Raw genomic sequence first — 25062 nt, 5'->3', positions numbered from 1 at the left:
GGCATTGTGCCGGTGGCACAGCACGTTGAGGCTGCGAGGGAGGGAGAACAGCAGGGGAGGGGCTGGGTGCTAGCCTCCCAGGTCAGTAGCTCGGGGGCCGGGCAGATGGGTTCCATGGGCTGGATGTGGCCCATGGGCCATACTTTGCCCACCTCTGGCCTAGGAAGATACTAAGCCTGTTTTTCAATTTGTCTGCCACCTAACACACTTCAAATTTATCATGAAATTCTTCTATCCACAAGAGCATGGGTATAAGATTTGATCAAGAATTAAGCTGAAGAGCAGCAGAACCAAAAATAAATTGAAAATTTGGCATAACACTAAAGCGTAATAATAAGCTGTGGGCATGTTTTGTATTATTCAAATGGATTTTTAGCCTGCTGTATTTTGTTGTTTTGTGCTGGTTTTAAAAAGTTTAATTATCTAGCTCAGAAATAAACATTAATATTTACAGGATTTTAAAATCATTCCTACACAATGAAGGTAACATCTTTAGCCTGACCAGTTTAAAATGTCTTTAACAGAAAGTTAACCTCATTGTCCCATTCCCATCACTCTCAAATGGATCCTACATTCTCTTCCCTTGGTACTTTTAACTGTCAGCTGTATTTTAGTTTATATTACTCCCTCTTTATATGCAATATGCGCTTCATGCTTTTATGTACTGTGCCCACCTCTACAAAACATCTTATCTATTGCCTTTCACTGAAAAATGTTTTATAATGCTTTCATGAAAGAGGTTATTTAAAACATAAAGTCTTGAATTAATGTAGTCTTCTGTTGGAAGATCCATTCTGTACAAAACATCACAGTGCCTCAACTAAGATAAGACAACTGACAATGTATTGTCTTAAGCAATTTTTTTTTTTTGAATTGTCAGCTGGAAAAAAGGTCTACAAACACAAACAGTGAACTTCTTGACTGTGCATTTGGATTTTTAAAAACTTGATAAGCTGCAAAAGGTTTTTTATATTCGGACTGCACTAGTAAAATATAAATATACAAAGTCAGACAGTAAATGCAGTAGTTGTTGCTGTTTAGCTTCCTTCCATCTACAGTTACATTGAATTGAGTTCCTGCTCACTCAGTTCTGCAGACATAACTTTGCCAACTAAAACAAAACAAAACAAAACAAGGGGATATAATTAAATTTTGAAGAAAAAATATATCACGTTTTTAAGCTTTCACCTTCCATCACATGCGACTCACTGAGTTTAAGGCCAGAAGTCACCAACAGATCACGTAATCTGATGTCCCATATATCACAGGCCATCACCACCACTGCCACTCAGCAATTACACTCGAACTCCAACTACTGAAATTAGACCAAAGTATTACAACTCTCAGGAGCCTAAACCAGTGTTTCCCAACCAGCATGCCATCAGGCATGAATGGGTGTGCCATCAGGAATTTTGAAAAAATCACTCATAAGGAAAAAAATGCTAATTTATTTTAATTAGTGTCAGAACCAAATTCCATTTTGTGCTGTGACTCATCATGCATGAGATCACAAGACGTAATTTTAGCATGCAGAGGTGAGGGTGCGCCGCACAAATCCTTTATTGGAGTGTGCCTTAGACTGCAAAAAGGTTGAGAAGCACTGGCCTAAACTATTATGTGCCACAGGCAGGGAATAGGAGGGACCAAGATGCACTAATGCCTGAGGCCTCTGCAATGGCAGGGAACTGATTAAGTGAGATATACCCAGATAATCCTGGTAACTGACCTGGACCCTATACTGTAGAGGAAAGCAAACCTCCACCAAGGTCACCCCATATGGTATCAGTTAAACTTTGAGCATGTGAGCAACAACCATCCAGCTAGGCATGTGAAAGAAAGAATGCTTGGTGCCACCTCAGGAAATTGACCACTCCTGTCCACTGTCCCATCTCCAGCCATGGCCATCTCTGATGCTTCAGAAGAAGTAGACCAAAACCACCTTTGACCCATAATAGATTGGAGGACCTCTGCAGTCATCAGTTGAAATCTCTTGCTTCAGGGCTTCAGCAACATGAGACAAACTGATGGAAACTCTCATGGTTGATGAACCCTGCCCCATATCATCACAAGCAACCCTATCATATAATTCCACTCCAGGTCTCTCTGAAAACTAATTAAGTTGTTTGTCCCACAACTCCTATTGAAAGGCAGTTCCAGAATCTCACATCTCACTCCATTCTTCTAATTTCCATCCTGAATTTGTTCAAGGCAAATTTATATAATTTGTTCTTGTGCCAACGTTGACCTTTAGATTAAACAGCTCTTCACCTTCCCCAGTGTTTACCTCCCTTATGTATTTACAGAAAGCAATCATCCTTTCTCAGCCTTCTTTTTGATAAGCTAAACAAGCCAAGCTCTACCAATCTTCCCACATAAGAAAGGCTCGTCATTCCCCGATCATAGTAGCTCTGTTCTGCACCTGTTCCACTTTGAATTTAGCTTTCTTGAACATGAATGACCAGAATTGTATACAATTTTTACCAATGCTTTGTTCAACAACATTAACTGTCATCCTGTGATCAACCAAATCTCCCAAATCTCTCTTCTCTAAAATTTCCAGTTGATGAGCTTCCAGCTTGTAACAGAAATTCTCATTAGACCCTAGGTGCAAGATCTCCCAATTTGTACTACTGAATTTCATCCTATTTCTGTTATTCGAGTCTTCAACATAATCCTGATCATCCTGTGCAATATTCCAATCCTCTTCTGTATTGATGATGGCTCCCAAGTTTGTATAATCAGCAAATTTCATTAGTACACTTCTACTTTTTATGTCATGACTATTAATAAAAATAATGAACAAGATTGGTCCCAAGATCGATCCTTGAGGAACTTCACTAGTAACCTATCTTCACTCAGAGTTCACCTTTCAGCACAACCTTCCTTATTCTCTTTTTATTTATATTACCAAAAAAAATCTGGTTATTTATTTTAATTTTTTGCCAAGAGTTAATTCGGCTTGATTTTTGGCAATCCTCATTTTGTTACTACATTTTCTAGCCTACAATATTCACCTTTCTTGCTGATGAATCCCTTTCCCCATTGCTACAGGTTCTCTGCTTACTCTTAATAATCATTTATTCATCTAGCTGGGTTTGGAACCTTCCCCTACACATTGTTTTCCCTTGCCTGGAATACAGAAAGCAGATAGATTTTTGTATAGTTGATTTAAAGAAATTCCAAGCTTCCCTCACATTTAAGTCTAAACTCTTCAGTTCAGTTGACTTCTTTAATTAATTCCTTAATTTCCCAAAGTTTGCCCTTTAGAAATGAAAACAATAAACATACCTGACAAACTGGTTTGGATTATCCTTCTATATAATTTAAACTGAAACAATTCCTGATTGCTTAATACAGGGCTATTTCCTATGACCATGATGTCCTCATTATTTACCAAATCTAAGTTTAAAATTGTATTGTCTCTTTGTTGGTTCAGTGATGACCTGATGAATAAAACTGTAGTCTATCACATCCAGGAAGATCTGGGTCCTACCAATATTAGTAGCATTTATTCTCCAAGCTATAGCTGGGAAGTTATGGTCTCACATTATGACACAATATTTATAATAAGATTTAAAAAGATCTTTAACCATATCTAAGTTCTACCCTGAGAGTCTACAGCAGACCCCTAACACTATCCCAGTAGAAGCATTTTTACAATGCTTTCCCGGAATGATTTAGACCCAAATAGATTTTGTTTTATCCATACCATCAGTTCTTATTACTTTACAATTTATTGCATCACTGAAGTAGAATGCCACCCAGCCACCTTACCTTTCTTATTCTCTCTAAACACTACATATCCTTAATACCTGTACCCCAGTCATGACTGCTCTTATACCATGATCCTGTAATCCCTACAATATCCAGTTTGATCTCCTGCACCAATAGTTACAGTTTCTCCATTTTATTTCCCAGACTGCTTGCATTCATATACAAGCATCTCAGTTATTTCTTTCAGACCTCATCCAGTTTTCTATGAAGCTAGATTAGGTATAGCTCTTGGACCAACTGTAAAATCTACCTGACTACTACTTCAGTCAATATTTTTACTTTCTATCTTGTTGCCATCCATGCTTTCACCTTCTGGTGTTCACTTATCCCATACTATATCTTCATTTAGCTGTTTTTCCTTCTTCTTTGAATTGAAGCAGAATGTGGAGATTATTTGAGTCTCTCTCAGTCTTCTTCCCTCATTTCCTGGTTTAAAGCCCTTTTTATCTGTCATGCCAGTCTTGCTCCCAGAAGGTTAATACGCAAATAGAGTCCATCTGTTGAAAAGAGGCTTCTTTCTGTAACGGTTGGATGCAGAAACTGTGCAGGATGTGCAGCTATACTAGTCTCGTAGCTGAAGTTGTGTATCTTAGATTGATTCCCCCCCACCCCAGTGTAGACTAGAGAAATGCCTCCCAATAATCTACTATATCAAACCTTCCTTATAGCACCAATCCTTGAGTCATCTGTTGAGTTTCATTATATTGTTTTGCTTTGGCCCCTCCTTCTCCAGGGACCAGGAATGTTCCTTCCTCTTCTTTAAGTAACTTATCCAGTCTCACACAATCGTCCTCGATCCATTCCAGTGGGAATCTAGCAGAATCATTAATCCTAATATGCAGCACAGTCAGGGGATTTTTCCCTAACCCTATCAGGATCCTTTTCAACCTCACATCCACATCTCATATCCTTGCTCCTGGTGGACAGGATACTCTTCTGTTCTTTGGATCTGATCTGGTGCCAGGCCTATCGATTCTTCTTAGCATGGATTTCTCAATCACATGGATGTGTCTCTTCTGGGTGTCAATATGAATCTGTCTTATGTTCTCTTTGTCTTCCAATACATCACTCTAATTCTTCCTTGGGTTCCAGTTTATGGCTATCACCATCATCTTTTCCTTTCTTCTTCAGGGGCTGGCTTCCATTCTTATCTTCCTTGCCACCACATCTTTTGTTTGCTTCTTCTCCTCATTCCCCAGTACAGCAAACTTGTTACTCAACTCAATTTCATCATCAGTAGCTGGCCCTTCTCTGTCTTGCCCTTTTGGTCATGCTCCTCCATGGATCACCCTGCTCTTACAGCACTTTTCCCCTCAGAGCCTTTTGTTTGGTAGGTAGCTGCAAATATTGAGTTCTCTGTACCACCACCTCCTCTTCTCCTACATTATACCAACAAATCTCCATCTGAATTCCATCACTGTCTCCAGCTGCATCTCTAATCCTTGGATCTTCTTTGCCATGAGTTCTATGAGGTGACATTTCATGCATAAGTAGCTTCCATCAGACACCCTGAAGCTTTTGCATCCAACCATCTTCTTTGTCTCCTCTACTTCTCAGGTCACTTCTAGTGCCGCCTTAGTAGCCATCATTACCTTGTCTTCTGAGTCCCTACTCCTATAGAAAAAGAGAGGACATAAATCCCCACAAACTTCCACCTACAAACTCCCACCGAAATTCTGTTGTTAGCTGCTCAGTGTTCAGTGCTCCAACATTCACTACTGACTGGCTTTTAAACCTAGCTAAGTAAGATCTGCACTATCCTCTCATTAAGGGATATCAGCAAGCACCAGATCAAGCTGCACACTGGAACAAATCCCTGAAAAATCAAAGATTGTACCTCTAGAATACAAAACCACCACTTTTTTTTTCAGGCCAAACTCCCACAAATGCTGCTGTTCGCTGTTAGCTCAACTGTGAGAGTCTGAAGTGACACCAATTGCTAAAAAACCAAAGGGTTTTTCCTGAAACGAATACTTTCTCCCCAATTAAAACGGTCTCTTTTCCATGCAATATTGCATTCAAAGTCTGTTCAGAAAGTGTTCTCTGCTATAAACATCCATTCACTCTGCCTCAGTTCACAGATAAGTTCAGAATGTTTTGACCTTTTTCATGGTATTTATTTCTAAACCAGATGACAAGGGAGTTTAGGCATTGTTACAGTGAACCACTGCCTTGGCCCATTATCTTTTAAGATAAATGTCAAACTTCATTCTGATGAACTCTATGTCATCAGGCACAATGTGTTTGTGTAATTCCAGCAACATTTCTAAATCAAAGCTAAGTGCTGACATTATTACTTAGGACTTTGATAATTTTGTCAGGAATACCACCAAAGAAAAGAAGGGAAAAATACATTTTCCTAAGTAACTTCTAAAAGGTTAGCTATTGTAACATGATTGTTGGATTTTCTCATATATTATAATTTCTCAGATCTTCTGTGCAGATTGAATTCTGCCATCATTTCTTCTTGTGAAATCAAGGATAATGGAGTGATTTTGCTCCCTTAAAATAGGTCACTGAACGTTGACAGAATTTGACACTGCAGTGGCACAGCATGCTCTACTATAAAACTTGTGTCCGCGCTACTATTACACATCCATATTTTCTGAGTTTAGCTTAGCTATAAAATTCCACCCTGGACTATAAAATGACGTTAACCTCCCCCCTAAGATCTATCTATCAAATGTAAGTGGTAATTCAGCTATGATCTCCCACCTGCCCTTCTGCCAAACACAGCAACACATATGCCCAGGATCAGACTGGAGTCAGAATCACTTATGATTTAGCTGATAAAAAATTTAGGTAAATCATTTCACCATAGTATTTAATGGGAAAACATTTTCATTAGCAAAGAAAACAAAATAGAAACATTTGAAATAGTTAAACAACAAAACAAAGACAGAGCATTATTAAACAAGTGAAATGTGAGCGAACAAACACACTTCAACTATTAAACTGTTCGTCTCTTCTAGCCTGTTAACCATCTAATTATCCACTAGCAACATCAGAGCTTCATACTTGCTGCAGCAGTTCTGTTTTTAGTATACATTAAAATCTACAATGTGGTATTTATCATCGGCTGGTAGCACTTTGCATTTTGATTTTATGCTTTCAGAAATAAAAATGATTAAACACTAATTCTCATTTTCCAATAACTAAACAATAGCCAACAGTTCAAAGTGTTAATGGTTCTAACAGCAAGGGCCTGATCTGCATGCCTTCCTATAGCCAAACTCCCACTGAAGTCAATGTTGGTTCAATCTGAGTAAGAAATGTAGGGTTGCCCCTATAAATGGGAGTAATAATGGGATTTGTTTTTTCTGGCAGGGAGAGGCTGTCGTCCATTGGAAAATATGGTCAAATGGCACTTAACTAGTCAGCTTTGATGCTCTGCAGGAAGTTAATTATAGTTCATGAATCCCATTTGTACTTTGTGGTACATTTCTCTCTGGTGATTAAGATTCAGGCACTCAAGAAAATGAGTGCAGGAATTAAGTGTTCCACAGCTGCTAAGCTTTTGTTTAATACTCTTCCGGTACGAAAGTGTGTGATATTAATAGCTGCTGCAGTGACTGTGCAGACTTGCTTCACCATCTGTAAAATGAGTTTCTATAAAAGTAGCTTCATTAGTCCATGCTAATATAGCCTCCTTTCTCCATAGCTGATGACAGTCCAACAGGTAGAAGAAAGAAGAACTTTTTGTCTCAAAGGAGGTCAGTGCTACTAGTGCACACAGGATTAACACTAATAGACCTTGTTAATATCAAATATCACTAACATAGAACAAGACTAACTGGGTGGGTGTATGGATAACTGGAGCTACTCTCTCATTTTACAAGTAGGAGAAAATGACTCTCTGGTGCAGCAGTAATACATTCTAAATAGCAGTACCAGTGAATAGAATTAGGGAGGTAAAAAACATGCCTTTGACTTAAAAAAAAAAATTGGTTTACTGAATTACAGCCCATAGGCAATATCTGCCAAAAGCTGCACCCTCTGAGGCAGAAGTGTCTAACTTTTAATGTAAAACAGTGAATGGACTTTTGAGCGGCCACTTTGACATTATTTTCTGTTCAGGAATCATCCCCTATATCATGGGCTTTTACTGCAAGGGATCAGGAACCACTTCTTGAACGTTTCAAAGATAGCTGAGCAAATCAAGTCAGAGATGGATGCTCTGGAAGCCTTCTTCTGTTGCTCCAAAACAAATGTGGAAATGGCCAGTGGGATTTTTCTTTCTTTTCAGATAAAAATTGAAGTCCTACAACAACTAAAATGAGTTTGAGCGAAATGAAGCAAATTCTAAACAACCACCATTTGAACCTACAGGCAGACTCCATTTGTCTGATATTATGTTTTCTCATTCTGAAAAAAGGGTAACACTCTTGCTCTCTCAAAAGGAAGGGGCAAGCCAAAGAAGTCAGAATTTGATTTATTGGGGTGGAGACATCCTGAGTATCATCTCTGCCTTTGTGACTTTGATTACAGCATCCTGAGCTAGGAAAATTGAGCTGAATGAGATTGAGTTTGGGAATCTATCTATCTATACTAGAAGATAAATACACACCTCAGTCAGAAAAATCTGTTATTGCTTTATCATCTGTCTCCCAGAACAGTGAGGTGAGGAGAGAAGCCTTGTTTTCTGAACATTGGTGGCACACAGACAATAGCAATAAAGCGTGTTTTGTGTGCCACCACTTGTCTGTCCATTTTTATGTATAGACAAATCTTGAAAATGCCCAAAGTAGAATTGGCTAGAATGTCACAATTCAATGTCTCTTGACTCTGTTTTGAAATGATCTTATGTGAAGAGAAGCCTTCTCAATATCCCTCAACCTAAAGATAAAAAAAAATGTATGTAAAGATGCTGCCAACCCCTTGCCCCTCTATCAAACATCTTTAAGACTGTTTCCATTTTCCTGGTTTAATAGTAAAAACCCACAACTTCTGAGGAAATTAAGTTCATTAGTGTATTCTGCAATAATGGAATGGATAAGAATAAGGATCTCAGATATTCTTTTTCTTTCAAAGGAATTTATTAATTAAATATTAATGAAGAAATATCTACTATCACGTCTTCTCCCAAATATCCTTTCTTTAAAACTGGAAACGACTGGAAAAACTTTTTATTTTTTCTGAAGGTCAAAAAAAACCCAAGCCCTCTTTTTTATGATAGTTGGAAATCTAGAATTCTCAGAAAAAATTAAGATCATGAGCACTGCTATGATTAAATGCCCCATGTCCTCTGTGCTAAACTTCCTCAGGCTGGTGTGCTCAGGTTCGATATTTGACTTTGAAAAAGGCTGATGATGCCTACTCTTGTTACAAAACCTTAGAGAATATGCTTCAATTTCCTTTTCACTTTTCAGGGCATGTCAGAAGAGGAAGGCCTGTCAGGCTTCTTAGCACAAGAGAAAGGCACTTGCTTGATGGGCAGAAATAGTTCTTGCTCATATGTTTAAAGGGGGATTGACCTCTGTAGAAAAGGGTTGAGACAGTGGCTGCAATGACTGGCTTCTCTGAAATCCTTGTTGAGGTCTGGATCCCATAAAGGAAAACAGAATCAGGAGCAGGGATATCTAAGGTCACTTCAGACTCCCATCATGGTGGCAATGGAGATGGAAAAAGGTCAACATGTAACATTTTACTTTTGCTGACTCTGAAGAAGTTTGTGGAGAGCCTGCATATTTGTAAGAAGTGGAAAGACACCTGCATGGATTTTGCAGCTGGCTTGGTCTTGCTGAACCCACGCATCACAAGAACACAGAATCTTCTCTGTCTGGCCACTGTGACAGAGCAATTGGTAACAATCCTGTTATATTTCTCAGTTTTTCCCCATTCTCAGTCATGTTTTGAAAAAAAAAAAAAAGACTCCCCTGAGGAAAGCTGCACATCAGCTCCTCACTGAGACAAAGTAAAAACTCGACCATGTGTTTTGAAAAATGCTACAACAGTACTTTCAGGTGACTTCTTGATATATTTCCATAACTTTGTTCTGTGTCTGCATATTCAGTGAAATCTTACAGCACTTTGGTTAGATTAGATCTGCCTATGGTGTTGACAAATCTAGTCAAATGGAAAACATTACCTTCAAGTGGAAAACATTACACCTGTTAATGGCAAAGAAAAGAAGAAAAAAAATTCTGCCTGTCATGAAATCTCATTTTTATACAGTAGAAATGTTCACACTGCATAGTATTATTACTAGCCCAGGAAAAACATGCCATGCTACATCTACATCACTTTCAACAGCCTGAAATTCTGATCTTCGTATATCTTGCGAGGGGAAAAAAAAAAAAGCCCTGATAAACGGGAACAAAACTTCACATTTCTCACAAGTGGACCCATATTTAAAAATAAGATACGAGGAAATATTCTATAACTCTAAAGCAGACTAAATATTCTAGTATTTTCCTTTTTTTAACTATGAAAGGTCTGAACAATCTGTTTAATATGCCCAAAGGCAACAACTCGGAGACAATAACTGCTGCTTTCAATTAGCATTTTCTTTTCTGCTATAGCAGCACATCACTATCAGCTATGGTATTCTAGTTGTGAGGAGAAACTGGTATTTATTAATTAACAAACAATCCAAAATATTTTAAAGTTTTACCTTCTAAAAAATATAACTAATCACAGCAGATAGGTTTGCTAAAAATACCAATTTAATAATCTCTTTCTGTGGCTCATTTCACATCTGGAGTTCACAATTTTGTGATGCTAAGTGTGATCCATTAATTAAAAACTATAGTTTTTCTATTCCCTGTTTTAGGGGGATTGCAAATTTATATTGTTTTCAAAGTTCAGTGAGATAAATATGCAGTACTATATAGTTAGAGGAGTCTTTCACAATATGCCAGAATCAAAGAAATTCATATACTTGTTATAAACTGTGAAGTATCTATTTTTATGAGTATGATGCATGCCTGTGTGTGTGTGCTTATGATCCGTTACTTCTATGGAGGTAGACCATAACAGATTGGTAGAGGAACTAAGCACAGAAAGGAAAAACAATGGCCTAGGTATTGTGTCAATATTTTAAAAGGGTAAACAGAATGGTCTGGGTAATTACAGGCCTGACAGTCTGACACTGATCCTGGGCAAGATGAATGATCTATTGATACATGATTTCACTAATAAAGAATTAAAGGAGGGTAATATAATGAATGCCAGTCAACATGGCTTTATAGAAAATAGATCTTGTCAAACTAACTTGATACCTCTTTTGGATGAGAGTACAAGTTAGATAAAGGTAATTGTGTTGATGTAATATACTTAGACTTCTGTAAGGCATTTGATTTGGAACCACGCGTTTTGATTAAAAAGCTAGAACCTCATAATACTAACATGACATACATTAAATGGATTGAAAGTTGGCTAACCGAGAGGCCTCAAAATGGAAATGGAAAATTGTCATTGAGCAAATGTATTTCTAGTGGGATCCCACAGGGTCAGTTCTTGTCCCGACACTATTTAAGATTTTTATTAATGACCTTGAAGAAAACATAAAATCATCACTGATAAAGTCTGCATATGAGACAAAAATTAGGGGAACAGTAAATAATGAAGAGGACAGGTCACTGACAGAGAACAATCTGAACTGGTTGCTAAATTGGGTGCAGTCAAACAATATCCATTTTAATATGGTTAAATGTAAATGTATACATTTAGGAACAAAGAATGTAGGTCATACTTACAGGATGGAGGACTATGCTAGGAAGCAGTGACTATGAAAAAGATTTAGGGTGTGAGGTGGATACTTAGCTAAACATGGGCATTGATACTGTGACCAAAAGGGCTAATGTGATCTTTGGGTGCATAAACCAAGGAATCTTGAGTATGGAGTAGAGAGGTTATGTGACCTCTGTATTTGGCACTGTTGCAACCATTGCTGGAATAATGTGTCCAGTTCTGGTGTCTGTAGTTCAAAAAGGATACTGATAAATAGGAAAGGGTTCAGAGAAGTGCCACAAGAATGATGAAAGGATTAGAAAACATGCCTTATAGTGATAGGAGCTAGATCTATTTAATTTAACTAGAGACGGTTAAGGGGTGACTTGATTAAAGTCTTTGAGTACCTACATGAGAAACAAATATTAAATAATGGGCTCTTCTCTGTAGCAGAGAAAGGTATAACATGATCCAATGGATGGAAATTGAAGTTAGACAAATTCAGACTCGAAATACGGCGTCCATTTTTAACAGTGAGCGTAAATAACCATTTACCCAGAGTTCTGGTGGATTCTCCATCACTGGCAATTCTTAAATCAAGATTGGATGTTTTTCTAAAAGAGATGGTGTAGAAATTATTTTGGGGAAATTCAATATCCTGTATTATATACAGGATGTCAGATCAGGTGATCACAATAGTCCCTTCTGGTCTTGGAATCTATGAATCTATTAACACTAAGGGTATGTTTACACTGCAGAAACCCTCTTGCAGCAGCGAATCTCAGAGCCCAGAGCAGCTCACTTTGATTCCTGTGGTTTGTGGTAATAGGGCTAAAAACAGCAGTGTAGATGTTCCCACTTGGGCTGGAGCCTGAGCTCTGAGACCCTCCTCCCTTGCTGAGTCACAGAGTCCAGGCTCCAGTCTCAGTGGAAGCATCTACACTGCTATTGTTAGCTCCATAGTGCAAGCCTAAGTCAGTTGACCGACGCTCTGAAACTCACTGCTGCGGTGTTTTTGTTTTGTAGATGTACCCAATAACACTAGAGAACTTTGTGGCTTAGAAAGGGTGGGGGTTAAGCCAGGGGCCAGAGACTACCCAGGGTGTCAATGAAAAGCTGACAAGCTGGAAAACACAGAGAGGGAGAAACTACAGCAGGGGTGGTCTGTTTCTTCCTGCCAGAGATTGATAATACTCATGTGTGAAGGCTTTTTATTGTTTTTCCTCTTTGCTCCATGCAGTTTGTACTTTAGGAGTGAATAAATAATAAGGGAATAATAATAATAAGGGAAATTAGAGAGGCTATCAAACTTAAGAACCCAATAATAATGGGGGATTTCAATTATCCCCATATTGACAGGGAACATTTCACTTCAGGATGAAATGCAGAGATAAAATTTCTCGATACTTTAAATTACTGCTTCATGGAGCAGCTGGTATGGGAACCCACAAAGTGAGAGGCAACTCTAGATTTAATCCGGAGTGGAGCACAGGAGCTGGTCCAAGAGGTAACTACAGCAGGATTTAATAGGGACCCATAATACATAGCATTGAACATCCCTGGGGTAAGAACATCTCAACAGCCCCACACTGTGGCATTAATTTCAAAAAGGGACTATACAAAATGGGGCCGTTAGTTAAACAAAGGTTAAAAGTACAGTGACTTACAGTGAATCCCTGCGCTGCAAGGGCACTTTTTAAAGATACCATCATAGAGCCCAACTTCGAATGTTTACCCCAAATTAAGAAAGACAGTTAAAAGCAATTAAAAAAGCCACCGTGCTAACTACACCATGTAAAAGACCAGCAGTGAGAGAAAAAAGACTTCCTTAAGAGTGGAAGTCAAAATCCTAGTGAGGCCAAATAGGAAGGCAGCGATAAGCAGTGCCAACTTAGTGCCAAGAGTGTAATAAGAAAAGCTAAAAGGAGTTTGAAGAACAGCTAGCCAAAAACTCCAAAGGTACTGACAAAATTTTTTAAGTACATCAAAAGCAGGAAGACTGCTAAAACAACCAGTGGGTCCCTTGACGATTGAAATACAAAGGAGCGCTTAAAGACGATAAATCATTGCGGCGAGAACTAATGGATTCTTTGCTTCAGTCTTCACGACTAGGATGTTAGAGAGGATTCCCAAACCTGAGCTGGCTTTTGTAGGTGACAAATCTGAGGAACTGTCACAGATGAAGTGTCATAGAGGAGGTTTGATATGATAAACTCAACATTAAGAAGTCACTGGACCAGATGCATTCACCCAGAGTTCTGAAGAACTCAAAGTTGAAGTTGCGGAACTTTAACTAAGGTTTGTAAACTGTCTTTAAATCGGCTTCGGTACCCCATCACTGGAAGTTAGCTAATGTAACCCAATATTAAAAAGGGCTCTAGAAGTGATCCGGCAATTATCAGACCAGTAAGTCTAACATCGGTACCGGCAAATTAGTCGAAACAATAGTTAAGAATAAAATTGTCAGACACAGAGAAAAATATAAACTGTTGAGCAATAGTTAAATGGTTTCTTTAAAGGAAATCTGTCTTTCTAATCTATTAGAGTTCTTTGAAGTAACAAACATGTGACAAGGGGGATCCATGGACATAGTCGTACTTGATTTCCAGAAACCTTGACAAGGTCCCTCGCAAAGGCTCTTATGTAAATTAAGCTGTCACGGGAAGAAGGGAAGGTCCTTTCATGTGAGAACTGGTTAAAATACGGGAACAAAGGGTAGAATTAAGGTAAATTCCAGAATGGAGAGCTCGGTAACTGAGTGGTGTTCCCAAGGGTCCGTCTAAGGACAATTCTGTTTCAATTTATTCATAAATGAGCTGGAGAAGGTGGTAAACCAGTGAGCGGGGGCCCGGGGGCAAGAGTTTGGCAGATGTAGACGTAACTGTACTCGAGATAGTTGTAAGAGCCCACAGCAGGATTGTGAAGAACTTCAGAAAAGATCTCCACAAAGCTAACGTGAAGTGGGCAACAGCAACGGCAAATGAAATGTCAATTGGATCAAATGTACATGTACATGTCCATAGTTGGAAAAAACTAATGCCACTACTACATACTCAATAGACTGGCGGCTACTTTAGGTCACAACCAAGTAGGCAAAACATCTTGCGACCCAGCTGTGACTCCTCTTCGAAGGTGACCACACAGTGTCGCAGACGCGGTCAACACAACGTACAACACTGTTCAGGACATCATTCTAAAAAGCCGCGCGAACGAGAATAAGATTGAGAATATATTACTTGCCCTTATATCCAATCCGCACGCTACGCCAACATTCTTCGTGCATACTGTGTCACAGATCATCTCTACCACTAGCCACAAGGCTTCCAGACAAGGGGCAATAAAATTGATTAGGGGTTTGCGAGATGCGGTCCCATATGAGGAAGAGATGTAAGAGAGGCTAGACGCTTGCGCTTGGACCGAGGAGGACTAAGGGAGGATAGCTGATAGGAGTACCTAGAATCTCAGAGGTGATGATGGAGTAGAATGGATAAGGAATAGGTATTTAGCTTGATTCCTCGTGATACAGAGAACTAGGGGCTCACCAATGAATTCAGATACGGCGAGCGTGTTCTCCAAACACAAATAAAAGCGAGAGTTCTTCTCACAGCAGTGCTCAGCTAACTGTGGAGCCTCCTTTCCTGGCCAGGTGCTCGAGCTCAGGACCTATGAACAGTGTAAAAGGAGAAGCTGGTAAATTCGGTAGTTAAGTGCATAAATGCTATGAGCCAGGATGGTAAAGAAGGGTTGCCCTAGCCTTTGTTAACCAGAGGATGCATCTAGCACTGTCGTAGCGAGAGAGGTCTTGATCACTGCCTGTCTAGTCCCGGGCCGCATTTGCACTCTCGGGACTGCATTCCACTGTCGTAGCATCTGGCGCTGATACCTTCTTGTCTGACCACGTATCGGCCATTCTTATGTTTCTTCTTCTTCAGCACCAGGTTTCCTGCTATCAGCTGAAACTGTTATGGTGTCCATAGAGGAAGTCTTTAGTGCCAAAACGCGTTGGACCCTGTGCTTAACATGTTTAGGAAGCAAGGCCTGAACCTCGAATCGTGCTAGAGTAAGTGGACACCTGTTTCACGCCAGAGTGAGGTGCAGGATCAAGTCTGTACACTGCGAGGAGCCACATGAGGCGGTAGGGACTAAAGGATATAGCACTATATAGCTTTACCTCCGCGTACCCATGACAATGTGGCATTGTGGGGTGGATTACCCTAACTTTGACAGTTGGTAATGTTGCAGTCAAGTCACAACAGCAGTAAACCACACCACACACCAAACAAAAAAAAAAACCAACAAGGAGGAGTCCGGTGGCATCTTAAAGACTAACAGATTCAGGGACTCAGCAGGTTTCAGGGGGTCACCCAAGCAGGACCAGTGTTAGACTTGCTGGGGCCCGGGGCAGAAAGACAAAGCTCCAACGCATGAGAATGAAGCCCCGGGGGTGGGACTGTGTCCTGGCACCCAGGACTGAAGCAGAAGCCTGAGCAACTTAGCTTCACAGTTCCCCCCACAGTGTGGGGCCCCAGTCAATTGCCCTGCTTGCTACCCCCTAATGCCACCCCTGGTTTTTATGTGCAGAAAAGCCATTGTGATACAGGTAGGCCATGGAGTTTTTATGGCATGTCGGGAGGGGGTGAGGGGGAGCTCAGAAAGAAAAAGGTTGAGAACCACTGCCCTCCACAGCTCTCTACATGCCAAGCAATGTTTCTCCCATCTACACTGCTCTTTTTACCAGTGTCCAATGCCTCACTGCTGCTGGAGCCTTTCCTTTCTGCCTTACCACTTCTGGATTCTTTTGCTGCTTTCTGTAACTACACACCACAGTGTGGATGCAGCCTGCTTTTCACTGAGGAGTGTAACTATACATTCTCTACATGCCGCCACAGATGTACCTTGCATTTTTACCTAAAACCACAGGTGGGAGTGATAAACAGGGGCGGCTCCAGGCACCAGCATCCCAAGCACATGCCTGGGGTGGCAAGCCACAAAGGGCGCTCTGCGGTTGCCGCAAGGGCAGCAGGCAGGTTACCTTCGGCGGCATGCCTGCCGAGGGTCCGCTCGTCCTGTGGCATCAGCGGACATCCCACTGACAGGCCACTGAATCCGCGGGACTGGGAACCTCCCGCAGGCAAGCCGCCGAAGGCAGCCTGCCTGCCAAGCTTATGGCGGCAAAATACCTAGAGCTGCCCCTGGTGATAAAGTATTTTGAGTGCTTTTGAGATGAGTTGGTTGAATTGAACTGGGTGGTTGCTGGGGACATGGAATGGTATCTGTCTCCCTTACTGATGGACAAGGTCCTGGATGCCTTCCCCTGTATGATGAAAATTATGAGCAATATAAACAGATTACTGAAAAAAATTAAATTGACATGTGAAGCATAAAGGAGGAAATTTCAGGGGGAGCAGCAGCCCCAAACCAACCTGGTTTTGAGACAAAGGAAAATCTCAGGCTGGCCTCCTAAAAATTCTAGTTTCATTTTTATATTGAGTTTCAATTGTTTTGGGTTTCAGTGGCAAAGGTTTTCACAGCTCTCCTAAAATGTAAATTTATAAACATAACAGAATGCTGGATTAATCACGGACTGGAAAAAGGTGATGGAAAACTAACCAAGGTCTGCCCACAATCCCATAATCTTTCCATAATCATTGAATGTTTGTATTAAAATGATAATCAGTGAAATACTTAACAACGCTCACAATATAATTATTATTAGGCTTCAGAGCCAGTGGACATTGATGAGGCAGTTAATACACTTGCTTTTATATACCCTTCTTAGATGCTACGACAGTACTTCATCAGAAGATTTTCTACACAACTATAAGAGCTATAACCTATTCTTTTCATCATAAAGGTAAGTAATAAAATAAGTCTCTCTCTACTATACAGGTTTTTTAGATTCAGCACAAATAGCCATCCATTTGAAATTAACATGAAAGAATGAAAACAGTACTAATTTTACACAAAGTTCTAGCTTCTGTTACAGTTTATATTCCATCTGACTACATTTTGTAAATTTACTGAGATGTTTTCTTAGATGAAAACAAATATGAAAGACCACAGAAATAAGATTGCTAAAAGGAAAACTTTCTGCTTAAACCACCAATTTGAAATTTTATACCAGTCCTTTGAATTTCATTGCTGTTGTAAAATGTAAACCCTCAAAATGTAATCGTTCCTCATCATCCCCTTCTGTTAGATTTTTGCAAATTTATTTTGTAGCTTATTACTTTGCTTCAAGAAAATGATTGGTTTCAGAAATATTGATTCCATTTTCAACTATGGTAATAAAATGCTCATTACTGTTATTTGCCTAATCTATTTACAATTTCCAATCAGTGTGCTTCAGCACAGCTGCACTGAATTAATACTACTACACTGGTTTACATCTCCTGGCTCATTCCTATGTTTTGGGCATTTCCATAATACAAACAAACAATAATAATGGTGGTAGCAATCTAAAGGCTCACAGGGTAGCATACTTCATTATATACTCTCACAACTTTATAAAACCTGAAATTAGTAAACAAAAAATACCGATGGCGTCAGACTGATTAGTTCACTACATTTCCTTTTGGAGCAAATATTTACAGCTAGTTATAAATCTCTAGAAATACAGGGCTCATAATGCAGTTTTCTGTAAATATGAATCCCTCATTTTCAAGGAGGTATAGATTAGCTGTAAATATTTGTTCCATAATCAAATGTTGCAAATTAAGCAGTCCAAAGTCACAAGTATTTGTTGTTTACTAATTTTCAAGAAAGTTGGTTTGATCTTTATTAAATTGTTAAGAGTGTAAAATAAAGTTTGCTTACTAGTCACCCTTTTGATTATTATTATTTGTATTATGGAAACACCCAAAAGGCCTCAGTCAGGATCGTGACTCAATAGTGCAGTGTGAATGGTGTATATAGGATGGATGAAAATTATCCAGACTAGAGCACACCTAAAGTTTGCATACCTGGAGACTTTGATTACACCTTTGATTAACATGTTCAAAAAGGGGTTAAGACTAAGATTCACACAAACTATCCTTCATTCTAGGCAAACCATGGGAACTGTGCTCTTAATGGGAACAACCTTCCAAATAATCATGGTTTCAACTGTGCCATTTTCAACTTTTCCAGTGGACAGTGCTTGCTAATACCCAAGAGCTGTGGAGACATTTTATAAGTCAAAATGGAGGCTGTGACAAGATTGCACTGACCAATAATACTCTGGTTAATCTAGAGAAATAGACTGCAGCATGTTTTGCTATCCTGTCTAGATGAGACTGGATAAAGATAAACATTTGCATATTATTTTAGATGCTCTGGCCTCAACCTTTGTTGTTGTGACAGTTGGCTGGTCTTTCCATCAGTCAATATGAATTTTGGGTACCTGAAGCACAGTTATTTATCATCAGATATCATTGCCTTTTTGTTTGTTTGTTTTTGCTCAAATTCTTGTTTCTATGTTTTATTTTAAACTTCATAGTTTGGGGCTAAATTATCCCTGCCTGGGTTAAAAGTTGTGGGAAAGTTAGTTTGTTTTTAAATCTTCACAAGGATTCCCCCTTATAATTCCACAATGAGTCTGGTTCAGAGAATCTTTCCCCTCACCATGGATCCCACACAGTGTGACTCTACTGGAGCCATGTTGAGGCATAATCCTCACATCTGCTTGAGGCAATACAGGAAAGGTAGTATAGCACAGGTATGCTTATGGGACAGAAAAGGGAGACTTATATCCCTTCCAGGCAAGTCAATTCTTCACTTTGGCCTTCCCAGTTTCCATAACCTCCCTCAGCACTGACCACAGACCTTGGGGGAGGGCTCTGTGCTGCAGTAGCAACTGAGTCCCATATCAATGCAGAAGGTAGAATCTCTGTGTTTAGAGATATGTCATATTAGAACTAATAAGAGTATGATGCAACCAATTTTTAGTAAGAGAATTCCATTTTGTGATTGCTATGGACATGGAAATAGCTAGGAGCAGAACTGTTTCTCCTACCTCAACAACAAGCATAGCAGTGTGAAATAAGGCAGCATCCTGTGCTCCAGAATGATCACCACAAAGTAAAACACAATGTTGAGCAATGGAATAACAGAACTATACTTCTTCAGTCAGATACCTTTTATTCTTTGCACATCTGCTCCAGTAAGGCAGACAATGAAATTTGGAAATTCTATGCTAAATTATACCCTCCTGCAGATTTATACAGGAGAGAGGATTAAAGGGAGCCAGGGAACTCTGAGAAGTTCACCTCAAGAAAATTCCTTCAAACCCGTTCCTTCTAGAGGGAAGGGTTTGAAGGTCTGTGAAGAAGCCATGCCGCACAGCCTCCTAAACTTATGTATCTCCAGGACCTACAGATAAAGAGATCCATATCCAGAACTTATGTACGGTGTTGTTGTCTGTGCAGTTCCTCCAGCCTATTTCCCTCCCAGTCATCCCAACTTGTATATGTGCAGGCACACCCCTCCCCACTCTTTCCCCCTTCCCGAGGAGTTGCAGGTTAACAATGCCTCAGTTAATGATGCTTCTACTAGCTCCGATTTAGACAGACTTCCACTGTGACATTTCCCCCCATCTTCTTGGCAGCGCATTCACAGCGCATTCTGCCATGTTCAGGCAGAGGTAGTATTCTCCCCATTGTGTAAGTCCAGCCAGATTAGTTTCTTCTGTTCATGGTAGTCAACACTTTCTGAAGGAACAGTCCCCTTTAATGTGTCTCATCTTGTGCACACAAAAATTGAGGCGCTACAAATGATTAGTCACTTTTGAAAAAATTGGTCTAAACTGCCACACCAATGTAATAAAAGTTTCATTACATCAGCATAATCAGTAAATATGGTCAGTCTTTCTAAGCCTGGATCCAACCAACAGTCAAAAGGTATAAACATAAAATAACATGAGACTGAAAATGAAATTACTGCATTGTTAGCCTCTCGTATCATTACAAATTAGTACATTTTTGTAATAATTTACAGTGATAATAAATTTAGGACTGTGTAGGAAGCATCACAGAGTGGCATCAGGAGTACACCATAATAATCACTAGCATATGTAAGATAGGAATTCAAAGAACAGATGTTTCAAAGTATGAGAAGTACTAGTGATGGAAATGAAACACACCATACCTGTATTCATCCTGGGTAAACCGTGGAATTACAGAGGGTTGCAATACAGCAATTTCTACAGTGGTGGTATTGAACTTCACAGGATCACCATCATCATATGCAATGACCACTAGCTATAAACAAAACAAAGGTCACTCATTTAATATGGATAGCAATATTTATGTCAATTTCTATCCAGGGTACTCTTACATTTTCAGGAGCTCACAAACCAGATATTAATTTTAAAAAATGCAAAACAGATGCTATCACAAAATAACATAGGGACATAATATACAGGTAAAAAAGACAACAATAACCAACTATAGGGTAAACTGATCAAGCAAAGTTCAGGAAATCTTTAAACAAAAATATGTCGCAAACTTGAATTCAAGTGTCCATTCTCTTATACAAAATAAAGGCTCCAAAATACAGTGACAGCCCAATATACATTCTTTAAACTATCCAGTGAATTTCCTTAATATAGTGTTTCATCAAACCAAAAATAAGGTTGAAACTGTTTCTGCTCTTCTGCCATAAATCCCAATTTTACATATCCTCATTTGGGAGATTCTGCATCCCTGTGCCTGATAATAGGCTATTACATATTGTCCATTTTTTCAGCTCCCCAACTTATGGATGTTATTCCCCCAAGAGCAAGGCTGTCTCATGACTGAAAATGGCACATTAAATATTGGCATGTGTCCATCCCTATTCAGTCCTAGATCCCATAGCTGAGACAAACCAAGTTGCTGGTAAATAGATGAGAGGTTTGAAGCACAGCTGTGAACTAGTAGGACAACAAAAACCAAGCTACTGAGACAGAAAATGACAGGACAGCCTCCACCCCAATACCTCTGCCTGTAAGGTCAGTTTTATTTCAAGAATTTCACCACTCTGGAGTTACTCTGCACCTCTTTCTCACACAGCCCTTCTGTTCCCACTTCTGCATGAGGCCCATCTCTTCGCAGAATCAGTAGGGTCAGTGCAGAGACAACATATGTAGGAATGTAGCAGCCACGTCTCCTACAGTTGTGTAGCTGGGCTTCAGAAATTGGTCATTTAATGAAGAATTCATGGGAAGCATAGAGGGGCGATAGAAGGCCTATATCATTTTAATACTAATGTGAGCACAAAATAATTCCCCCTCTGGCAAATTTTATCCATGTGACTCAAAAGCAAATCAGAAACTTTACATGTTGTCAGATTAATCCACAGAATGCAACATTATTCATGTCAGAAATCTGAAACAGTGACTGGTCAGGTTTATTTCATTACATTTTCAAATAAACAAACAGCTCTTCTATCCTAGTTTCAAAAATATATAAACAAAAGAAAGAGAAAAACATGATTTAAGGATATTTTGATAGATGGTATTTTCCACATCAGGAAATTAGACATTAAAAATACCCCAGTCATCACAAGACAAATGTATACATTTTTCTCCTTTTGACATTTTGTCATTTTCAGCTAGGAAAAAGTGTGATTAAGAAAGAGATATTATAACCCAATAAATCAAATGAAAAATTAATTGTTCTACATTTGAGCCTCCATCTTCAGGTACGATAAAAACAATACCATAAAAAAACGTAATTCTTAGTCAAATTATTCTTTGCCATCAATTTTTTTTTAGAGTATGTCTTTAATAAACTGAAAATCCCATCAAAGTTTCATCAAAACTTTATGCTGAATTTCTTACCAACAGACAATTAATAGAAACAGCATTTTCTTTCTGATTACGCTTTTTGATAGGCTTTATACAAGACAAATACACAGAGAGAAGGGATAGCTCAGTGGTTTGAGCTTTGGCCTACTAAACCCCAGCTTGCGAGCTCAATCCTTGAGGCGGCCACTTTAGGGATCTGGGGCAAAAATCAGTACTTGGTCCTGCTAGGGAAGGTAGGGGGCTGGAGTTGATGACCTTTTGGGGTCCTTTCCAGTTCTATGAGATAGATATATATTATTAAAGACAGATACCCAGTACTATCTCTTACACAAGTTTCAGAGAGAAGGCTTCTCTGCCCCTTTAAGAGACTTCTCAGACATATCTGGAATCAAACTTTGCCCTGACTTGCACTCTGTATGCCTCTACTGAAGTCAATTGGTTGGATAGAGTGTATGGTAGGGGAGAATTTAGGTGGTTCTTATTTTCCTTGAAGATCCATTCTCCCATTCATTCAAAACTACCATGTCACAACCACTATCATAGTGCCTAATTGGATGAGGCTTTGTCTTTCTGTCGGCATCTAGCAATACTGCTCATTAACAGACCTGAGAGAGATCAATCTTAATCTTTTCCCCCAGAAACTGCACAGATTCTTTCACAGCTCTCACAGTTTCTGCTAATCTGAAAGCAAACAATGAGGGCTTAGAGTCTCTCTCTCCTATATGATAGGAAAATATAGTGCTAGTAGGCCACTTGTGGACCTGAGAATAAATTTTGTACTAATTATGGATATAGTTTTATTTAAAGAAATAAAACCAAAAATAATATCTCCAGAACAGTAAGTCCTATAATGTTTAGAAAAGAGGAAACAAAGTTTTAATTCAAACTACATTTTCTTCAATCACAAATGAAAACTGGTTAAATCTGAAATAATACATAATATAAAACCAAAGGTATAAATGAAATAACATTTGTCATATTTCATATTTTTATTAATATATATGCGTATGCCTGCTGCTATTCATACCTTAAATATCATACTGGGCTCTTCATTGAGATTTACTCGGGTTACTACACGTCCTGAATTTTCCTCTACATCAAAAATGCTAGCACTGTAAGGGAACTGGATGACGTCTACTTTGTACCTTACACGACTTGCTGGTGTACCCTGTAGGCAAAAGCATATTTACAATTGTAAGAATTCAACACAAATATTTATGTATTTTCTTAGTTTTGCACAAAATAAGATGCATAAAGAATGGGATAGAAAACAACATTGGAAAATATTATAACCTAGACTGATGGCCTATTCCCACTGGGAAAACTATGTTCATTTCTAAGGGATTGTCCCAAAAAAGATACAGGTGACAGGTCCAGAGATGAGTGATGAAAATGATTAGTGGTTTAGAAAGATTTCCTTATGAAGAAAGATTGAAAAGATAGGAACTGTTTAGTTCAACGAGGATATAAATAAGGGGTGAGGATATACAAAATAATGAATAGAACAGAGTAGGTAAATCTCATAACACAAGAACAAGGGGACATTCACTGAAACTGAAAAACAACAAACTGATAAAACTGATAAAAGGAAATAGTTTTACACAACCTTAGGACACTTGCCTCCTTCCTCAGACATCACTGAAAAAGGCACAGCACTGCTTATGAGCTTTTCTAAACTACATCCATTTGCACAGAGAATAAACAACATTAGCAGACTGTTAAGAGATTGCATTACAAAATTGTGTGTATATGCAAATATAGTTTTAAACCACTATTATAACTCTGACATACTCATTCTGTTTTCACCAGACTATTAAAAGACACCTTTGTGACATGGGGATGCTCCATCAAATTTCAAGTTACAAGTTGAAGCTGTTCCACTTTGTATAAATAACTAAAAGATCATTGGAGCAGGAACTTGAATTTTGATCCACCACATCCCAGGTGAATGTCCTAGCAAATGGGCTATTGGGTATAAGGCTGTCATTGACAGCAGCATCACAGTCTCCTTCTTGTCCTCTGTGAATGGTGCCTAAGTCCCCTTATGAATTTAGATCCCAGAAATTCTTTTTCATCCAAAACTACTTGGTGAATTTGTGCCAAACACATCTATAACAGGTCAACCCAAACCTCTATTTTTCAGGGAATAAACTCATTGTTTACAACATTTTGCCCAGTTCTAGTCCTGACCAGCTCCAAACAGAGCCTGAACATTACTTCTTAGAATAGGAATGTTTGTGCAACCTTAACTATGTGTGTTTTTACACCAATAAGAACATCATCAACAGTTACTTTAGCTAGGACAAACACTAGGATGGATATATGTAGAGCCCCATGTGTTTCACAAATGTGAAACACAAAATATGAAAAACAATGAAAATGAAATAAAACAAAAATACTCACTCCCACAGTGGTGGCTCCCGTGATTCCTATCCCATCAGACTGGGACCAATTCCCCATTCCCAGAGCTGTGACTTGGCACATGAGATCGCAGCACCTTTCAGCCAAATTTGAGTGAGTGGCATTGTGACCCAGTGTGCCAGGTTGCAATACATGGAATGGAGAGCCAGGCTCAGCCCCATGGAACAGAGCCACCTCTGCAGAGTGAGTGTGGGATGTGATCATTCTGTGCTGCCCCACCAGGGCCTCCCACCTCCCGGAGACAGGACTCAACCTCTCGGGTGCGGGGGAGGGGAATGGATAAACAAATTAACAAAAAATACCTCAAAATAGAACAAAAACTATTATTAAAATAAAAAGAATGTCATGAGTCTTTAGATATAAGCCCTCATGCATCACGGAATAAACCAAACACTGATTGATGAGGTTTAGAAAAAAACTATGTGTACGAG

At 39.2% G+C, this 25062-nt stretch overlaps 1 protein-coding gene across 1 annotated transcript in view; it reads right to left on the bottom strand.

Annotated features, from left to right (window-relative positions):
- PCDH15 (protocadherin related 15) overlaps nucleotides 1-25062 on the bottom strand; it is a 1383724-nt gene that overhangs the window by 140157 nt on the left and 1218505 nt on the right. The window contains exons 25-26 of the mRNA XM_075072657.1: nucleotides 23238-23378; nucleotides 20569-20681 (exon numbers count right to left, since the gene is read on the bottom strand). Of these exons, the coding sequence (XP_074928758.1) occupies nucleotides 20569-20681; nucleotides 23238-23378 (254 nt within the window). The remainder of the gene's footprint in view (nucleotides 1-20568; nucleotides 20682-23237; nucleotides 23379-25062) is intronic.

Source organism: Chelonoidis abingdonii, chromosome 15, assembly GCF_003597395.2.
Source record: "Chelonoidis abingdonii isolate Lonesome George chromosome 15, CheloAbing_2.0, whole genome shotgun sequence".
NCBI classification, from domain to species: Eukaryota; Metazoa; Chordata; order Testudines; family Testudinidae; genus Chelonoidis; species Chelonoidis abingdonii.
This window is presented reverse-complemented; position numbering and strand designations above follow the sequence as displayed.